General features: G+C 34.9%; 4 protein-coding genes across 4 annotated transcripts; all 4 read right to left on the bottom strand.

Annotated features, from left to right (window-relative positions):
* Positions 1-12,298: 12,298 nt before the first annotated feature.
* Positions 12,299-21,673, bottom strand: LOC133320571 (uncharacterized). The gene is made up of 4 exons (XM_061529239.1): positions 21,274-21,673; positions 19,673-19,688; positions 14,341-14,680; positions 12,299-13,240 (listed from the first exon to the last, which is right to left on the bottom strand). The coding sequence occupies exons 1-4, from the start codon at positions 21,569-21,571 to the stop codon at positions 12,920-12,922; spliced, it is 975 nt and encodes a 324-aa protein (XP_061385223.1). The 5' UTR covers positions 21,572-21,673; the 3' UTR covers positions 12,299-12,919.
* LOC133320568 (histone H2B) lies at positions 15,336-15,952 on the bottom strand. The gene has a single exon (XM_061529237.1). It carries the CDS (start codon positions 15,817-15,819, stop codon positions 15,445-15,447), a length of 375 nt encoding a protein of 124 aa, XP_061385221.1. The 5' UTR covers positions 15,820-15,952; the 3' UTR covers positions 15,336-15,444.
* LOC133320569 (histone H2A) lies at positions 16,573-17,474 on the bottom strand. The gene has a single exon (XM_061529238.1). It carries the CDS (start codon positions 17,356-17,358, stop codon positions 16,984-16,986), a length of 375 nt encoding a protein of 124 aa, XP_061385222.1. The 5' UTR covers positions 17,359-17,474; the 3' UTR covers positions 16,573-16,983.
* LOC116777901 (histone H1B-like) lies at positions 17,980-19,455 on the bottom strand. The gene has a single exon (XM_032671694.2). It carries the CDS (start codon positions 19,373-19,375, stop codon positions 18,533-18,535), a length of 843 nt encoding a protein of 280 aa, XP_032527585.1. The 5' UTR covers positions 19,376-19,455; the 3' UTR covers positions 17,980-18,532.
* Positions 21,674-21,764: the final 91 nt, after the last annotated feature.

Raw genomic sequence — 21,764 nt, 5'->3', positions numbered from 1 at the left:
TATATTTTATTAGTTTTTAGAGAATTTCCTAACAATGAAATATATGAAAGTGGTTTCCAATACTCGCTATTCATGTACATATAAATACGAAGTACACTAGAACCAGACGCTCAATTATTTTACATTTTATCCGAACGAAAGATATCGTTTAAGCCTTATTTCTCTGGATTATTGTTATAATAAATAGGGATTTTCCTTTAAGTGGTCTACGAACAGTATGGATCTTCCGACACAGAATAAACGTATTTGAATGGAATATTTCAACTTACACAGCCACGCACCAAGTAACGGACACCTCGGAAATCGTTGCCTCGTCTATTTTTATTGCCCTTCCATTGTATTGGCTTCGTGTTTTCTACAACTTAGATAAAGACAAAGACTCTCCGACTCACAGATGCGACGTAACGAGCTCGGAGACGGCGTATCTTATATTCTCAGTTCAGTGTAGTCAGAGCTCGCAGTCATCAAACATAGTCGGTCTTCATCTACATATAAACGTTTTTTATTTTCATAACAAAACTAAAGCCCTCATGAAGTGCATTTAAATGTGTGTTTTATTTTATATTCCCTACATTAGGAATCAGTGCAGGTGAGTCATACTTTTATATTATGTATGAATTCTCCACGGAATCAGATCACTGTTCCCTTTACGTTATTGAACATTGAATTCTGCGAGTAATATTTATTATTAAACACATTAAGGAATGTCTTCACTGGAACTAAGTAACGGATGTATTCTAAGATAATGTAATATAAATAAGGAATCGGTAAAACTTATTCAATGTTAAACTTATACGAGTCGTCTGCATTTCACTATGAGTCAGTTAAATGTATGGGTCAAATAACTTAATAACTAATTAGGTCAAACTATTGAGACTAACGTTAATTACTCACTTTGGTACTTCGTATCTTCTAAACGCGTTACTCTTATTTAATGTTATTGTATATTTAGTGAATATTTTGTTTTTAAATTACTTTGGATCGATTTCAGTAAAATAGTTTTTAATAGGATCGCAAAACGTTCGTTATCTTTAATAAGTACGTTCTGAACATATACCTCATCACATTGCTCACTAAAAACAACATAATAATATTATAAATAAGATTTAATACGTCACAAGATAACTTGAATTACCCCGGATTTCATTTTTATTCCATTTTTCTTGTCGTATTGTTTTGATTTTTAATAACTAAATATCATATTGTTGCCTCACTTAGTGAACGATTCGTAAATAACTTTTGTATGACAAGTAAAGAGATGAAAAGGAAAAATCGAGCACCGAAATTTACTTGATTTTCAAATTTTATGACAATCGAAAAAGTCGATTTCAAGCACACTGCAAAACTTAGCAAGTGACATTTCTTTAGACGATTTACTAAAAATAATGCAGACGTAACTCAGTAACATGTTGTATTTGACAACCGACTAATAAATAATATTAAATTACAATTAACATCGCGTGATACAAAACTATTGTTCGAAACAACCGTCTCTTGAACATAACATCGTCTTTATTCTACTCCAGTACTGAGTGAACATTTGACTGTCGGTTAGTGGACAGTCACAGTTATTCCTTCCTTTGTATGACCAACGCCAGTTCATACATTATTTATTTCTAACCGAACACCAGCCCATTAAGTAAATACAAGTCAACTAAACACTTATTTATTATTGTCAATAAAATATATTTGTTGGTTATAATTACAGTAATTTGTTTATTTCATAATTATTAAAAGTGCAAACTATTGTTAGGAAAATAAAATTATATAATTATAAGTGGAAAGTGTGACTGAAATACATTTTATAAAAATGTCAATATAGTTCCTAACAAGTAATAATTACTATTCCCACTAGAAGAACTACTGACTAATAGTAAAACTGACGCTAGTGAAAAGTTAGAAGTGTTCGTACGTGAAAATGTTTAGTACGCGGCTTTCCTTACGGTATATTCGACGTTCATGAACCACTAGCGACCTCTGCGGCAAAACGAATTCATACATATGTATATAAATCTATCACTCATTTATGCGTATCATAAGTCACGATCTACTTACGTGTTTGTACAAAATAATAACTAAAATAGTAAATAAACGAATCAGTGCTCTACTTGTTAAAGTATAAGTGTATCTTTCGAACTTGTATATACATATATTTTTCAGAATTACCGACATTATTCTAGACTTTTTAAGTTTGCTTTAGAAAACGAGCTGGCAACGCTTTACCACTTACACAAACTATACTTGGTGGTTAGAAAATTCCTTCAAAGTAGGGATTTTCGTACTATAGTCGGGTAGGTTCGAATTTATATTTTATCCATCTTGTTTAGAACGTAGTTAATTAAAATTTAAATTATTAACAATGTAAATAAATTCTAAACTTGATTGTAGTTCAACATTTTTAATTTTACTATTATAAAATGTTCTATCCGACTCTAAATAACAACGGAATAATGTTAAATATTCAACATTACATACCGTCACACTACTAGCGTGGATCAGCTACGTACACTTCCCTTCATAGAAGGTTCCTTCTCGTCCGCAGACCACGTCCTAACAGACGCTCCACCGACAGCTTCTACCCTCATCTTGAATTATATATTTTCACGAGTTCTGGAACGTTACAAAAATACTATTTCATAGAAAGACTACCCACTTAAACTAATGCCCATATATTAATGCCCATATAATAGAGAGTACCTATTTAAGGGTGTGGTCTAAATTTAATATTGAGAAGCCAACGCCCAATATTGCGCTCAGAAAATAATTATATATAATGTAAGTTCCTACCCTCTAGTCTCTGTGTCTTATGTCAAGTAACAATTGTACAAAGTTGAAATTAAAGTTAAGTATATCACGTTATAATGAGACGTGGAAAGAACTCACCGTGAAATAAAACAGACGACTGAAGAAGACGACAGAGTCATGAGGAAGATCGCAGCTGACTGAGTCCAGAGGAAGGACTGAGGAGGAACACGAACCGCTTTTATTTAAAGACTACCTGACAGGAAGCAGTAAGGTTGGCAGCACTGAGGATGTTAGGACAGTTACACACGATTGATGTAGCATGGATGAGTTTGGATACGTAACTTTATAAAGTAATAAAAAACATTTATTGAAATTATTTTAAACGGACTTCTTAATAATATGTTTAAATTAATTTAATTTATTACTTTTTAAAAATAATCATCTGATTTTATTCAAATAAGTCACGAAAACGAAACGAAATATATTGAAGTTAGAAAGAGAATTAGAAAAAAGTAGAAATATCGTTAGAAAAATAATAACTAACAAATTTAACAAAAAGTTACAAAAAAAAATACTAGTATTACTATGGCTTTTATTAATTTATATAACGTATACCGAGAGCCATACATTAGTGTAGTGCATATCAGACTTTACAGGACGTGTTAAATTGACAAGTAAAAATTTGTTTTACGTCATTTTTAATTATATATAAATTTTAATGAGAAACATTGTTTGACATTTTAAATGTAGTTCCGACTCATTATAATATTAATTTCGTTTGTATTTAAATTACTATAAAAGAGAATATGCACCGCTATTTTTTATGTTTTAGCATGTGGGTAGTTTAATTTACTCTGTGCGTCTGAGAGTGGAGACAGGTATCATTATGGTTTATAGCGTTATATGTATTACGAAAAGCTTAAAGTGTAGACTGGTATTTACATAAAATCTTATTGAAGGTTTCGATGTCGATTTTACTATGTTGTCACTAATGATGTTAACAAACGAAAGGAAAGCTTTCTGCTAACACCGCCATCTGTTGTTAAGAAGCTTTAATGTTACGGTTTCTACAAAGTAATAAACAATGACTCATTCGTCATGGTGCTTGGTGGCGCCATCTAGTCTTGACTAGCTTAGTATTCTAAATATATTTTATTTGTTTTTAGAGAATTTCCTAACAATGAAATATATGAAAGTGGTTTACAATATTCGCTATTCATGTACATATAAATACGAAGTACACTAGAACCAGACGCTTAGTTATTTTACATTTTATCCGAACGAAAGATATCGTTTAAGTTTTATTTCTCTGGATTATTGTTATAATAAATAGGGCTTCTCCTTTAAGTGGTCTACGAACAGTATGGATCTGCCGACACAGAATAAACGTATTTGAATGGAATATTTCAACTTAAACAGCCACGGACCAAGTAACGGACACCTCGGAAATCGTTGCCTCGTCTATTTTTATTGCCCTTCCATTGTATTGGCTTCGTGTTTCATACAACTTAGATAAAGACAAAGACTCTCCGACTCACAGATGCGACTTAACGAGCTCGGAGACGGCGTATCTTATATTCTCAGTTCAGTGCAGTCAGAGCTTGCAGTCATCAAACACAGTCGGTCTTCATCTATAAACGTTTTTTATTTTCATAACAAAACTAAAGCCTTCATGAAGTGCATTTAAATGTGTGTTTTATTTTACATTCCCTACAATAGGAATCAGTTCAGGTGAGTCATACTTTCGCACGGTGTACATGTTTCTCATATTTAATCTCCATGGAATCAGATCAGATTTTTAAAATAATAAAATCCGCGTAGTATAACCGATAACTTTAGTTTCATTTAAATGAATAACACTCGCGAAAATCTTATATCTCATTGTCAGATCACTGTTCTCTTTACGTTCTTGAACATTGAATTCTGCGAGTAATTTTTATTTTAAACACATTAAGGAATGTCTTCTCTTGAACTAAGTAACGGATGTATTCTAAGATAATGTAATATAAATAAGGAATAGGTAAAACTTATTCAATGTTTTACTTATACGAGTCGTCTGCATCTCACTATGAGTCAGTTAAATGTATGAGTTAAATAACTTAATAACTAATTAGGTCAAACTATTGAGACTAACTTTAATTATTCACTTTGGTACTTCGTATCTTCTAAACGCGTTATTCTTATTTAATGTTATTGTAAATTAATTGAATATTTTGTTTTTAAATAAGTTTGGATTGATTTTAATAAAATAGTTTTTAATAGGATCGCAAAACGTTCGTTATCTTTAATAAGTACGTTTTGAACATATATCTCATCACATTGCTCACTAAAAACAACATAATAATATTATAAATAAGATTTAATATGTCACAAGATAACTTGAATTACCCCGGATTTCATTTTTATTTCATCTTTCTTGTCGTATTGTTTTGATTTTTAATAACTAAATATCATATTGTTGCCTCACTTAGTGAAAGATTCGTAAATAACTTTTGTATGACAAGTAAAGAGATGAAAAGGAAAAATCGAGCACCGAAATTTACTTGATTTTCAAATTTTATGACAATCGAAAAAGTTGATTTCAAGCACACTGCAAAACTTAGCAAGTGACATTTCTTTAGACGATTTACTAAAAATAATGCAGACGTAACTCAGTAACATGTTGTATTTGACAACCGACTAATAAATAATATTAAATTACAATTAACATCACGTGATACAAAACTATTGTTCGAAACAACCTTCTCTTGAATATAACATCGTCTTTATTCTACTCCAGTACTGAGTCAACATTCGACTGTCGGTTAGTCACAGTCACAGTTATTCCTTCCTTTGTATGACCAACGCCAGTTCATACATTATTTATTTCTAACTAAACACCAGACCATTAAGTAAATACAAGTCAACTAAACACTTATTTATTATTGTCAATATATGTGTTGGTTATTACTACGGGAATTTGTTTATTTCATAATTATTAAAAGTGCAAACTATTGTTAGAAAAATAAAATTATATAATTATAAGTGGAAAGTGTGACTGAAATACATTTTATAAAATGTCAATTTATTTCCTAACAAGTAATAATTACTACTCCCACTTGTAGAACTACTGACTAATAATAAAACTGATGGTAGTGAAAAGTTAGAAGTGTTCGTACGTGACAATGTTAAGCGACAACGCGGCTCTCCTTACGGTATATTCGACGTTCATGAACCACTAGCGACCTCTGCGGTGAAACAAGTTCATGCGTATCATAAGTCAGGCGTCCAATTACGTGTTCGTACAAAATAATAACTAAAATAGTAAATAAACGAATCAGTGCTCTACTTGGCCAAGTACAAGTGTATGCTTCGAACTTATATATATATTTTTCAGAATTACCGACATTATTCTAGTCTTTTTAAGTTTGCTTTAGAAAACGAGCTGGCAACGCTTTACCACTTACACAAACTATACAGTGGTTAGAAAATTCCTTCAAAGTAGGGATTTTCGTATTATAGTCGGGTAGGTGCGAATTCATATGTCTTATCCACTTTGTTTAGAACGTAGTTAATTAAAATTTAAATTATTAACAATGTAAATGAATTCTAAACTTGATTGTAGTTCAACATTTTTAATTTTATTAGTATAAAATGTTCTATCCGACTCTAAATAACAACGGAATAATGTTAAATATTCAACAGTACATACCGTCACACTACTAGCGTGGATCAGCTACATACACTTCCCTTCATAGAAGGTTCCCTCTCGTCCGCTGACCACGTCCTAACAGACGCTCCACAAACAGCTTCTGCCCTCATCTTGAATAATATATTCTCACGAGTCCTGGAACGTTACAAGAAATACTATTTCATACAAAGACTACCCACCTCCTAATCAATTATTGCTCATATAATAGAGAGTACCTATTTAAGGGTGTGGTCTAAATTTAATATTGAAAAGCCAACGCCCAATATAGCGCTCAGAAAATAATTATATATAATTTAAGTTCCTACCCTCTCGTAGGTGTAATAATGCCGACGTTATTAAACTGTGTCTTAAGTCAAGTAACAACTGTACGAAGTGGAAATTAATGTCAAGTATATCACGTTATAATGAGACGTGTAAAGAACTCACCGTGAAATAAAACAGACGACTGAAGAAGACGCCAGAGACACGAGGAAGATTGCAGCTGACTGAGACCAGATGAAGGACTGAGGAGGAACACGAACCGCTTTGATTTAAAGACTAACTGACAGGAAGCAGTAAGGTTGGCAACACTGAGGATGTTAGGACAGTTACACACGATTGATGTAGTATGGATGTGTTTGGATACGTAACTTTATAAAGTAATAAAAAACTTATTATTTTAAACGGACTTCTTACTAATATAAATGAAACTAGTATTATTCGGGAACACCTCGTCTGCCCGTGATCACGGTTGCTGCAAAGTAACCGAAACGTCGGGATTATGTAGTTTTTAAATAATAAAATCCGCGTAGTAAATCCGCGTAATACTAGTTTCATTTAAATGAATACTCGCGAAAATCTTAGATCTCATTATTCATCTGATTTTATTCAAATTAGTCACGAAAACGAAACGAAATATATTGATGTTGGAAAGAGAATAAGAAAAAAGTAAAAATATCGTTAAAAAATAATAACTAACAAATTTAACAAAAAGTTACAAAAAAAAATACTAGTATTACTATGGCTTTTATTAATTTATATAACGTATACCGAGAGCCATACATTAGTGTAGTGCATATCAGACTTTACAGGACGTTTTAAATTGACAAGTAAAAATTTGTTTTACGTCATTTTTAATTATATATAAATTTTAATGAGAAAGATTGTTTGACATTTTAAATGTAGTTCCGACTCATTATAATATTAATTTCGTTTGTATTTAATTTACTATAAAAGAGAATATGCATCGCTATTTTTTATGTTTTAGCATGCGGGTAGTTTAATTTACTCTGTGCGTCTGGAGAGTGGAGACAGGTATCATTATGGTTTATAGCGTTAAATGTATTACGAAAAGCTTAAAGTGTAGACTGGTATTTACATAAAATCTTATTGAAGGTTTCGATGTCGATTTTACTATGTTGTCACTAATGATGTTAACAAACGAAAGGAAAGCTTTCTGCTAACACCGCCATCTGTTGTTAAGAAGCTTTAATGTTACGGTTTCTACAAAGTAATAAACAATGACTCATTCGTCATGGTGCTTGGTGGCGCCATCTAGTCTTGACTAGCTTAGTATTCTAAATATATTTTATTTGTTTTTAGAGAATTTCCTAACAATGAAATATATGAAAGTGGTTTACAATATTCGCTATTCATGTACATATAAATATGAAGTACACTAGAACCAGACGCCTAATTATTTTACATTTTATCCGAACGAAAGATATCGTTTAAGCTTTGTTCCTCTTTATTATTGTTAAAATAAATAGGGGTTTTCCTTTAAGTGGTCTACGAACAGTATGGATCTTCCGACACAGAATAAACGTTTTTGAATGGAATATTTCAACTTAAACAGCCACGCACCAAGTAACGGACACCTCGGAAATCGTTGCCTCGTCTATTTTTATTGCCCTTCCATTGTATTGGCTTCGTGTTTTATACAACTTAGATAAAGACAAAGACTCTCCGACTCACAGATGCGACTTAACGAGCTCGGAGACGGCGTAGCTTATATTCTCAGTTCAGTGCAGTCAGAGCTTGCAGTCATCAAACACAGTCGGTCTTCATCTATAAACGTTTTTTATTTTCATAACAAAACTAAAGCCTTCATGAAGTGCATTTAAATGTGTGTTTTATTTTACATTCCCTACATTAGGAATCAGTGCAGGTGAGTCATACTTTCGCACGATGTATAAATGTGATTACTAAACGCTTAGGGAGCAAAAGTATTAGGAACGTAACCTAAGATGCATCCTCATCTCATAAATTGATCCTTTTTGATTTGCGTTATTGTGATAATATTTTATGTATCGTTTATTTGGTGTGTATCAAATATCGATATCTTATTTCTTATTAAGTTTCGATAATGAAAAGTAGAAATGCGTTCAGTACAGAGAATCGATTAGGAAATAAACTTTTATGTGAACAGGGTGTGTTGGAATTGAATACAACAAGGGATATGATTTTCTGTTGTGTTGTTGAGTGGAAGCTGAAATGCTTTTGAAAGATAAACATCCGTTGATTGGGACCCATAACACACAGAAACGGAATTACTTCAGATTATTTATGCATCATTCGTCTCTATGAGCACAAAAAAACAACTGTAGAACTTTTACTGACTAAATGATGAGTAGTAAGCTTGTACGCGAAGGGAAAAAGACTTTTTTAAACTGAATTAATTTCGATTGTAAAGCACTCTAGAAGCAATGGCTCTTGGAGTTAATAAAAAGAAAATATGCCTAGAGTTTGACCTCAATACTAAAAGATCCGAGCGATCTGTGGTCAAACGAAAGCAAAAAATACATGTAGGGGGCCAACCAAAGTTCCAGGACACCTACAAAACTTACTTATATGTATGTTTTAATAAAAAATAATATTAAAATTTATATAATAAATTCTAAGACTTTCGCGACTATTCATTTAAATGAAACTAATATCTTTCGGATTACTACGCTTATTTTTCAATTTTAAAAAAACTACATACTCCCGACGTTTCGGTTACTCTGCAGCAAACGTGATTACTATTAAAACTTATAACTTGAACCTAATACCACAAGATTGCCCCGATTTTAGCGTAGCAATGGAATGGCATTGCTAACCCAACATCGGGGAGAGTCAGCAACGTCACACGGAATACATTTTATCCATAGAACGTTGTTTCCCCGGCGACGTTCATTTATTTATAAAGTGAAACTTCTTTAGAATCGTTGTGATTTCAAACCTGATGCAACGGAAAAAACGACAGGTAAGAGACACAAATACGAAAATGTGTAGAATGAAGCCGGCAAAGAATGAGACAGAAATATATCCTCTTTGTTCACTTCGTAACGTAGTCGCGAGTTTCGTGCGCGTAAAAACCAATTATTGAACAATCAAAATAGATGTTCAAATATAAGTGTAAATGTGACTGATGTAATAAATGGTGAGTTTAAATGTTTTTTAATCCTGTTTTAAGTATAAAATAATATTTCAATGTTTTTCAATCGATAAATTTGATTTTTATTTTGTACTGATCATGGATTATATATATATAACCTCAATACACCACGTGTATAATCTTATTTATTTTATTCTGTTTTAGACCACTCTCAGCAACAAAATAGTGTTCCAACGGGATATAATTTATTAAATAATGATTGTAAGTACCAATAATTAATACTAACTTTCATCATTTCATTTTAAATAATTAAAAAAAAAATTTTAAATTTAATAATAATTTAGTTGGAAAAACTTTAAAATTTAATAATTTAATTTAAAAACTTATACTTAATTTATAATTCATGATTTAAAATATTTAAAAAAAAATAATTTAATTTAAACTTATATTTAATAATTCTTAAATTAACAAAATGATTTATCATTTAGATTTATAGGAAACAAAAACAATTTTAAGACGTATGAATATTTTTGAATTGTACAATAAATTGTAAGAAAATTGAAAATTAAAATGATATTAAAAAAATAATAATAATTTAGTTTTAAAATAAAATATATTCATCTCATTCTTTTCTCGATTTTACTTCTATCATATCAGATTTCACTTCTATCGTGTGTGAATCGCACACACACCTTTTTTTTTTAAATATGTTGCGCGTACGTAACAAACATTAAAATATTAATGATTAAAGTAAACAAAAAATAACAAACACATATGTATCAATGAGAATAACATTCTTAACGATTCAATAACGTCTGTCAAGGGTTCGTAATGATATGTATGTAATTTTTATATGTATACCAATAAACCTATGACATTTTAATTTTTTTTATAGTACATGTTTTTTTTTCTATTATTCAAAGAAAAATGAATAATGTGTTATTTCAAAATGGATACGGTAAAGAGTCACCAGCGCCATCTGTAGTCTGTCTTACTTGGCAGAAAACACAGCTGTTGCGACGGGCTTCTTATTATAATCAATGTATTTTAAAGGTTTATTATAATCAATTAGAATTAGGTTAGTTATTTAAACATAGGAGAAGTTTAAAATTAATATCTCCTTTGGTCATAATATAAACCTTTACTTACAAATAGACCAAAGTCGATACAACGGTAAATGAGAGACGGAAAAGGTATTTTTCTTTCGCTTAATATAATCTAAAATGTACTCTCTTTATAGCGGCCATCCATTAACCACGTGAGGTTTGAAAGGGGGGGGGGTGTATATTTAAAATCACAAAATATCAAAGGGGTGGGGGGGTTGTAATAATATACCACGTGTATTTATTTTTTCGGGACGCTGAACCGAAAAGCGATGTTCGTCTTTTAGGCCCCACGCTATAATAGTTAGGTGTACAATATTCGTCCTACCCACATCCTCACGCGACGATTAAACGATAGGTCGAGAGACATTCTCTGCGTAGTGCGTGAAAACGATGACGTCGAGTGGCTTGACGAAACGGATGTTGATATTCAACAAAGCACTGTGCCATTTGACTTGCAAGATGCTTTATATCCAGTTGTTAGTGTAGAAGAAATTCTGACACGTGGTCTGAGGATACTTCACATTAAATCTGTCTACATTTAAACGTTATAATAATAATTATTGTAGTCTTTAATTTTCTATAATACGAAAAACACGTGATATAGGAAGCGAGGTGGGGGTAGTCTTAAACCTCACTATGTATCACAAAGGGGGAGGGAGGACGAAAGCTAAAAAATACGTCACGTGATTAATGGATGGCCCCATAGAAGCTTTGATAGTCGTCAAACATTTTGATCGCGCCATCTAGCGTTACAATTAATAACAAAATATTTGATTTACATTTTCTGTATTCAAATCAGAACTGCGACATTTTCTAAGCCCGTGATCAGCACTTTCCAGTGAAGAAAATCATGGTAATTGCCTAGAGGCTCTCCTTACGGCACATCCGTCGTTCACGCTTCCACTAGCGACCTCTGCGGTGGAACAAGCACATAATATATCTTACTCAATAATACCTAGCTACATAAGAGTCCGTTGTTTTTCTGATCAATATATTAAATTTAGTTATAATTTATCTATTAAAGGCACTTAGTCATTCTTTCACAGATCCGCGGTGGAAATGAAATATTTAAGTAATAACTTGTACAGATAGACGTCACTATTATACTTTTACATTTTAAAGGGTACATTCGTGGTCTATTGTTCAAAAAAGCAAATCTTTGAACATAATTCACGACTCTAATTAAATAAATTGAAATTCTATAGTTTCCTTTTAATTGTTATCCTATATATATGAGTAGGAAACTTTTTTAAAATATCTCTTTTTATTCCTGATAGAGGGCGGTAGCGACTCAACAAATAAAGTTATTAGCTTACAGATAAAATTTACAATACCTATTTATTTCAGGAAGTTCTAACTGCGATTTTCAGATTAAAATATGTTATTCGAAACAAAAAAAAATGCATTTCTTTTTCCTTTAATTGTATGACCACAAACTCTATATACACAATTTTAAAACAAATTCCTTAGTCACTTTTAAAAGCGAAGACTTCTTTCACTTCGACACATCCAAGATACACTGATTATTGTCATAATTAAAATTTTGATAAAATAACGAGCACCAATCACAGACGAGGAATTGCTTCAAGGTCAACGTTTCCGATTGGCCGATAGTCCACTCCCAGATTGGTCGATTAAGATGACTGGGTGAGAGATCAGATGTGTGGTATCATATAAAAGGCAGTTACCTAAAATTACGTATATTAAACTCGGAGTCGGAGTCGGGAGTCGGGCAGTCGGGCGGAGAAGAATCGGCACAGGCACAGGCACTCGCTCGATCGGTCACTCAGTCACACGCGAGACGTATATATATATATATATATACACACATGTATATATATTGACAAGACGACATTTCTTCACTTTATTATTCGTGACGATGAGATGATATCGTCATGATGATGTTGTCGGTGTCGGTGTTGGTGTTGGTGTTGGTGTTGGTGTTGGTGTTGTTGTTGTTCCTCTTCTGCTTTATATCACGTAGTCGGGAGCCGGTTATATACGTATAGACACGCCGAACGTTTAACCGCCGAAACCGTATAGGGTGCGTCCCTGTCGCTTCAGGGCGTACACGACGTCCATGGCTGTGACGGTCTTCCTCTTCGCGTGCTCGGTGTACGTGACGGCGTCGCGGATGACGTTCTCTAGGAATACTTTGAGAACGCCTCTGGTCTCTTCGTATATCAGACCGGAGATACGTTTGACGCCGCCTCTGCGTGCCAGACGACGTATGGCCGGTTTGGTGATACCCTGGATGTTATCACGGAGTACTTTCCTGTGTCGCTTGGCTCCACCTTTTCCCAGACCCTTTCCTCCTTTACCGCGACCGGTCATGATGATGTAGTCGTTGCGATTATTATTATTTCTTCTTCACTTCTTTACGATTTCGAACGTTCCGAACGATAGCGTTGCGCGCGCGTGTCGTTCCGTGTGTAAAATCGTCTGATACAAATGCGTTCCTTTTATAGTGTATACCGGTAGTTTACTGGTGGGGGGAAACGTACGATGTGGTGGTGTGGATGTACGGGGCGAGGGACGGGGTACTATATCGCCCTCCCCGGACCCCGCGACACACTGTCCGTCGTGCCTCTAGAGTAATGTTTCTCTTAAATTTTTTTTTTGTTATAAATATGTATATAAATATATATATTTTATATATACATATGAATATGAATAAAAAATAAATAGACATATACATAATAAAACATATTTACAATCGTTCTTAGAAAGAAACTGAAGAGAGGCACCTGCGCAGTAGTTGGAACTGCCATCTACAAAGTAAAGCCGACGACACGATGGGGGACTAACATGTTTCGACTTGTTTCCAGAATTCATGTAATTATTAATACTATTATTATTATTATTTTGTATACTTTACTTTCGTCGTAACATTACGTCCAATATTTTATTTTTTTACACGCGTATTATATTAATATGTTGTTATTGCTACTTATACATATCTATCGATTTATTTGATCTAAATACTGGTGCTGTGTGTGGTTAATAATAAATACGTAACATAATAAATTTTATATTAGGTATATAAAATATTTCTCCGTTCACTAATTATATATTATTATTGTTCAAAGATAGGCATAATATTGTTGTTTAGACGTTATCGGTCGTATGAAACGTTATTTTATTAATTCAGATATATATGCGGCCCTGAAAAGGGCCTTTTTTTATATTCGTTGTTGTGTTGTTTATATACGTAGGATGAACTATAAATATATGTGTGTGTATGTATATATATATATATATATATATATATATATATATATACAATTTCCAGTATTATAACAACACACACACACAACTATTTAGGTACATACACATATAAAAAAACAACACCATTGACACTTCTACGTTTAGGCACGTTCGCCGCGAATCCTTCTTGCTAGCTGGATGTCCTTAGGCATAATAGTGACGCGTTTAGCGTGAATAGCGCAAAGGTTCGTGTCTTCGAAGAGACCTACGAGATACGCCTCGCTAGCCTCCTGCAGAGCCATCACCGCAGAGCTCTGGAAACGCAGATCGGTCTTGAAATCTTGAGCTATCTCACGTACTAGACGTTGGAAGGGTAGCTTGCGGATGAGAAGTTCCGTGCTCTTCTGGTAGCGACGGATCTCACGAAGTGCCACAGTACCGGGTCTGTAACGATGAGGCTTCTTCACTCCTCCGGTTGCCGGTGCGCTCTTACGGGCGGCCTTCGTGGCTAGCTGTTTACGTGGTGCCTTACCACCGGTTGATTTACGAGCGGTTTGTTTAGTACGAGCCATTATTAATAAAAAGTAGTAATAATAATAAAACTACTACTACTACTACTAATCTATCGGTAAATTCTACACGGAACGGCGAAACGACGGACAGTTGTGCACTACAGCGACGATCGAACTATAATGACAGCCGTTTTAAAACCGACGGGCTCTTATATACGTACTCCGGAGGCGGTCGGCGGGGATCGTTCGAGGCGTTCGGGTTTCGGCTTCTAGTCACTAAATCGACACCGTCGTCTTCGTAATTAGCATTATGAGTAGTATAGTAGTTGTCGTTTTGTAATAATTTTGATCGTCTTAAGTATATATATATATACACACAAATTATATAGAATTTTTAAAAACGACACGATCAACTCATTACTCTATTCAATTATATCTATATTCTAGAATATCTTCTACGTATCCATATTGATATTATAGTTATACAGATTTTATCATATACATACATATCGTAAGTCGACGATCAGTTCTTTAATACATACAATATATTATAATGATATATATTAAGCAACTAACTATATTTTAATGTATTGAAAGAATAATATCGAGCTGGATGATCGTTCGATGTGTTGAAACTTATATTAATAATAATATAATTATTATTATTATTTTATGGGAATCATTTTGTGGCCCTGAAAAGGGCCTTTTTTTATAATCTTATAAAATCACATATACACCTCCTATATGATAGGTGATAATTATTATAAGTGTTGTTTTATGATGATGTTATAACGTTTTTTTTTTTTCGTTATTTAATAACGAAACATTTCACTTGGAACTGGTGTACTTAGTGACGGCTTTGGTCCCTTCACTGACGGCGTGCTTGGCCAACTCGCCGGGCAGCAACAGTCTCACGGACGTCTGAACCTCCCTCGATGTAATGGTGGATCTCTTGTTGTAGTGCGCGAGACGTGATGCTTCGGCGGCGATGCGTTCGAATATATCGTTCACGAAGGAGTTCATGATAGACATGGCCTTACTTGAGATACCGGTGTCGGGATGCACCTGCTTCAGAACTTTGTAGATGTAAATAGCGTAGCTCTCCTTCCTCTTGTGCTTCTTCTTCTTCTTGTCCGATTTGGAGATGTTCTTTTGGGCTTTGCCGGATTTCTTGGCTGCCTTACCGCTCGTTTTAGGCGGCATCTTCAATTATAATAACGACGACAACAACAACAACAACAACCGAATAATCTTACGATATAATTATCGATGCGAAGTGATTCCAGCAGTGCGCGCGGTACGAAGTACAAGACGCTTGTGTTCAAAAAATTTCACAGAAATTTGCTACTATTTATTATTTTTATGTTCAAGCCGATACGTGTGTATCGAGCACGCTCGTCCCCGCCGACCAATGGGAAGCGGTTTCGACGATGGGGTCCGAAGTGAATTATACGTTGGGGGGGGGGGGGGGGCTGGGCGAATTCCTAGTTTCTTCGTCGGCGGTAGGAGAGTCATGAAAAAATAAAATAATAACAATATCAAAAATAACCATGTTGCCAAAATATAAATGACACAATGTAAGTTATAAGTTTTATAATAACAATATCTCAAAAATAGTTCAGTCAGTATGCGAATATCGGTGTTTCCTATTATTATTTAATTTATTATATACATATATATTCTTATTAATTAAAATGTAATTAACACAAATTAGTTTTCGGTTTTATTAAATGCTTTGTGATCTTTTTGTTAAATTTTAAATTTAGTAATAATAATAATAATAATAATCGCATTAAGCAGATCATCGGCTTACAAAAGTAGATTATTCTTTGTTATTTAATTTGTTTTTCATAAAGTCATATATAATTATATACTGAGCGTAGGCAATTTCTTAATTATATGAATACGTAAAACGATAATAAATATATTTTTTATAATTGACGACGTCTCGTATCGTTGGAACTGTTCGTATATATATATAAAATACATATACGTTAAACAACGATTTATTTTGTGGCCCTGAAAAGGGCCTTTTAAAACATCATTTGGATGTATGACTATATACATACAAAAAAAAAAATAAAATAAATAAACAAACATCACATCATCCCCATTCCCTATAAGAAACACTTCTCACTCTCTCTCTATATTATCAGTAATATAAAAATACTGACATGCACTATTACTTCACAAGAAGAATGAGTCGGTTAGTGCGAGTAATGAAGATGTTGTTGTTGTTGTTGTTGTTATTATTTTTTCATACATCTCTGTATGATTCTGTATCTGTCTGTATATAGTGATGACACGATGGTGCGCTGTCCGATGATGTTGACGACGATGGTTAATGTGAGGGGGGCTGGCTGTCATTTAGGCCTTCTTCTCCGTTTTCTTTGGCAGTAATACGGCCTGGATGTTTGGTAGTACACCTCCCTGAGCTATCGTCACACCCGATAGAAGCTTGTTCAACTCTTCGTCGTTCCTTATGGCTAGCTGAAGATGTCTAGGTATGATTCTGGTCTTCTTGTTGTCTCTGGCAGCGTTACCGGCCAACTCGAGAACTTCAGCTGCAAGATATTCCATAACGGCAGCGAGATAAACGGGAGCACCGGCACCGACGCGCTCCGCGTAGTTACCTTTTCTCAACAATCTGTGTATACGACCCACAGGAAACTGTAGACCCGCACGGTTAGAACGAGACTTTGCCTTTCCCTTAACTTTGCCACCTTTACCACGTCCAGACATTGTTGTTAATATAGAATGTTATTAACGGTTTAGTCGAAAAAATATAACGAACGAACGAACGAACGAAACACCTATTATTATTATACACACGACGGACAGAGAGTCGACGTATATATAAAAATTTTGTAGGTCGCCTCGATCGTTTTATACTTCTACACGTACTGGTGGGGATATAGACGAATAACGAGCTAAAGTAGACGTGGAGTGGGGAGGGGTTTCCAAAACTAAACTGAGGTAAAAGAAAAATATTGCAAGTGATAGGGAGCTTACATAGTGATGATGATGATAGTTATGAGATTATTATAATTATGTTTTCATTATTATTATTATTATTATTATTGCAATGTAACTAATATTTTTCATAATATATCATCATATTTATTATAACACGAATGAGTATGTTTAATACTGACGTTATTCTCAGATTATAAATTATTATTATTGAATTGTACGCTATTTTCGTACATACTATTATTTCTGATTATACATATCTAATCTATCTATCTATCTATCTATCTGTATATCTATCTATATGTATATCTATCTATCTGTATATTATTTTAAGACGATCTTTGTCAGTTGGAAAACGAGAACACACCATTGGGTTCATAATGAAACATATGTTAGCCCTGAAAAGGGCTTTTTATTTATTTTTCTTTTGCTTTCTTTCGTATCTGCGACGTGTGCTAGTAAGATGAACGTCACTCTCGTCGATTCTTCGAACGTTGTAGTGTATGGGGGCACGGAGAGACAGTGCGATGCCGTCGGTGTGTGTGTGCGTGGGCGTGTGTGTGTGTGATATCGATGATATTTAAGAATGTTTCACACACAAAAACTGAACATAATTAATAACCTATGTACATTCGGCTTGACAATTTCCAATTGAATCAAGTTGTTATGATGATCGTTATTATTATTATTATTATATCAATATAATAATAATTTTCGATTCTATCGTAATTCTATACGACGACTTTGATATTCAAATATACAAACACACTAATATCAACAACAACAACAACAACCCCCGGGTCCCGCGTATCAACATCATCATCATCATCATCATCATCATCATTGAACGGAATCGAAGATGACGCTCAAACTCACGGTGCCGATGCTGCCGCCGCCGTCGCTGATTTACGCGATAGATAAAGTAATATTAAAAAAAAAATTATTACTTTTTCGCTGCTGCTGCTTTCTTAGCTGCGGGTTTCGATTTCGGGGTACCGGCGGCTGCTTTCTTCGGTTTCGGGGCTTTTGGTTTCTTAGTGGGAGGTTTGGCGCTCTTCTTGGCCTTGGATGCTGCTCCTTTGGCCTTAGACGCTGCCGCTGAGGATGCGGCAGAGGCGTTGGCGGATGCGGAACCTTTCTTAGCAGCAGCTGGCTTCTTTTTGGCAGCCGCGGCTGCGGCTGCGGCCGCTTTCTTATCCCTAGCCGCCGCCGCCGATGCTTTAGCTTTAGATGGTGAAGACGCAGCGGACGAAGCTGCGGTACCGCCTTTCTTACCTCCCTTCGCGGCCACTGCCGATGCCGTGGCGGCGGCTTTCTTAGATTTAGCCGATGCCGAAGATGCTGCAGCCCTACCGCCTCCGGCGGGACCACCGCCGCTGGCCTTACCGCCACCTCCCGACGATGAGGGTTTCTTTGCTGCCGATGATTTAGATTCCAATTTGAAAGAACCAGAAGCACCCTTTCCCTTTGTCTGTATTAGGGCACCGGATTCGACGGCGCTCTTAAGATATTTTCTTATGAACGGTGCCAATTTCTCTGTATCGACTTTGTATTGAGCGGCGATGTATTTCTTGATGGCCTGTAACGATGAACCGCTGCGCTCCTTCAACTCTTTAATGGCGTTGTTGACCATTTCAGCGGTTTTAGGATGCGTAGGTTTAGCCTTAGGTTTCTTCGATCCAGCCGCTGCGGCGGCGGCGGCGGCCGCTGCGGCCGCTGCCGCTTTCGGTTTCTTCGCCGGTGTAGCCGGAGCTGGAGTTTCGGATGCTACTGCGGTATCTGCCATTTTACTTCTTTTTAAAACGAACACACACACAGTTTACGGAACACAACTAACAATAAGACTGACTGACAGACAGACAGACAGACAGACAGACAAAACGAAAAGCAAAAAGAAAATAAAATAAAAATGTTATTTTATTTTTATACGAACACGAAAGTGGACGCGTGACGACGACTTTTATTATACGTAATAATGAGCGAGAGAAGATATACGAACTCGTTTCGCCGCAGAGGTCGCTAGTGGATTCATGAACGTCGAATATACCGTAAGGAGAACCGCGTTGTCGCTAAACATTTTCACGTACGAACACTTCTAACTTTTCACTAACATCCATCCGTTTTATACGTTTTATTTAATATAATATATATGTTTATTTAAATTCAAAGATGCAATATGATTAATCTTAAACCTGACTCTCAATATCAACAATGAATTACATAATTAACGTAGATAGCATAGATTAATAGACGTTTGAATTCGATATATCATTCGGGACGTACCTAAGGTCTCGTTTAAAAGTTATTTTTCTCATTTAGAATACCTTATAATCTAATGTAATATCGATTAATTGAAAACGAAGACATCACTCCAATACCCTGATAACATAATCATCGTCTGTTATGATTTATGAACGGTTTATGCGGCATCGAAGTCTGGTCTCGTAAAACACACACTAGGAGGCTAGAGTATGGCGAGAAGCAAAGGCGAATGAATGCATCATCATCGTCGTCGTCTTCGTAGTGGTCGTCGTCGTCGTCGTCGTCGTTTTAATATTATTATTAGATAATAATAATAACAGGACGTTAATTTTATTATATAATTGATTGTATAATAGAAGATGAATATTATGATGATACGATTATCGAAATGACGATGGTTGTAGTAGTAGTAGTAGTTGTTGTTGTTGTTAGTGTGGTTGTGGTAGTATCATCGATCACCTCAATTTATTTAAAATGTTAAATTAATTAATAATAATAATATTTATATAGGTACATCGGTGGGATGTCCGTTTGATATACATAATAAATACATCGATACATATTACATATATTCGGAGGGATAAGAAAATATGAATTGTATTCAGAGAAGAATTATAATAAAAGTATGCACCTATATACGAGTGTATATATATTATGTATATAAATTCGTAGAATAATAACATAATCAAATAATTAATTAAGTAATTACATAATTAAATAATATACCCCCTTAAGATATACCTTGTATGAGTTGGCGATTAGTAGATAAATATAAATTCATATAATAATAATAATAATAATAACAATAATAAAATATATGTATTTATTAGTGTTATAATATGAGAGTTAATAATGTGTTCGTTTACTGTGTTTGTCGTCGTGAGAGTAGATTTTAGTAAGTTGAATTTGAAATCCAACTAGATAGGTGGAGTTCGGCACCACCTATACCTATCATCCATTTTATATTATTCCGTCGTTGAAACTCGTATTCGATATTCACTATTGTGAATAATATATTTTAACGGATACATATGCGGCCCTGAAAAGGGCCTTTTTTTTAAAAAACAAAAATATTTCCGATGACACATGATATAAAGCGAGAAGAGAAAATTTATATTCCAGTCGGGCGGAGAAGAATCGGCACAGGCACAGGCACTCGCTCGATCGGTCACTCAGTCACACGCGAGACGTATATATATATATATATATACACACATGTATATATATTGACAAGACGACATTTCTTCACTTTATTATTCGTGACGATGAGATGATATCGTCATGATGATGTTGTCGGTGTCGGTGTTGGTGTTGGTGTTGGTGTTGGTGTTGGTGTTGTTGTTGTTCCTCTTCTGCTTTATATCACGTAGTCGGGAGCCGGTTATATACGTATAGACACGCCGAACGTTTAACCGCCGAAACCGTATAGGGTGCGTCCCTGTCGCTTCAGGGCGTACACGACGTCCATGGCTGTGACGGTCTTCCTCTTCGCGTGCTCGGTGTACGTGACGGCGTCGCGGATGACGTTCTCTAGGAATACTTTGAGAACGCCTCTGGTCTCTTCGTATATCAGACCGGAGATACGTTTGACGCCGCCTCTGCGTGCCAGACGACGTATGGCCGGTTTGGTGATACCCTGGATGTTATCACGGAGTACTTTCCTGTGTCGCTTGGCTCCACCTTTTCCCAGACCCTTTCCTCCTTTACCGCGACCGGTCATGATGATGTAGTCGTTGCGATTATTATTATTTCTTCTTCACTTCTTTACGATTTCGAACGTTCCGAACGATAGCGTTGCGCGCGCGTGTCGTTCCGTGTGTAAAATCGTCTGATACAAATGCGTTCCTTTTATAGTGTATACCGGTAGTTTACTGGTGGGGGGAAACGTACGATGTGGTGGTGTGGATGTACGG

The sequence above is a fragment of the Danaus plexippus genome, assembly GCF_018135715.1.
Source record: "Danaus plexippus chromosome 29 unlocalized genomic scaffold, MEX_DaPlex mxdp_37, whole genome shotgun sequence".
NCBI classification, from domain to species: domain Eukaryota; kingdom Metazoa; phylum Arthropoda; class Insecta; order Lepidoptera; family Nymphalidae; genus Danaus; species Danaus plexippus.
This window is presented reverse-complemented; position numbering and strand designations above follow the sequence as displayed.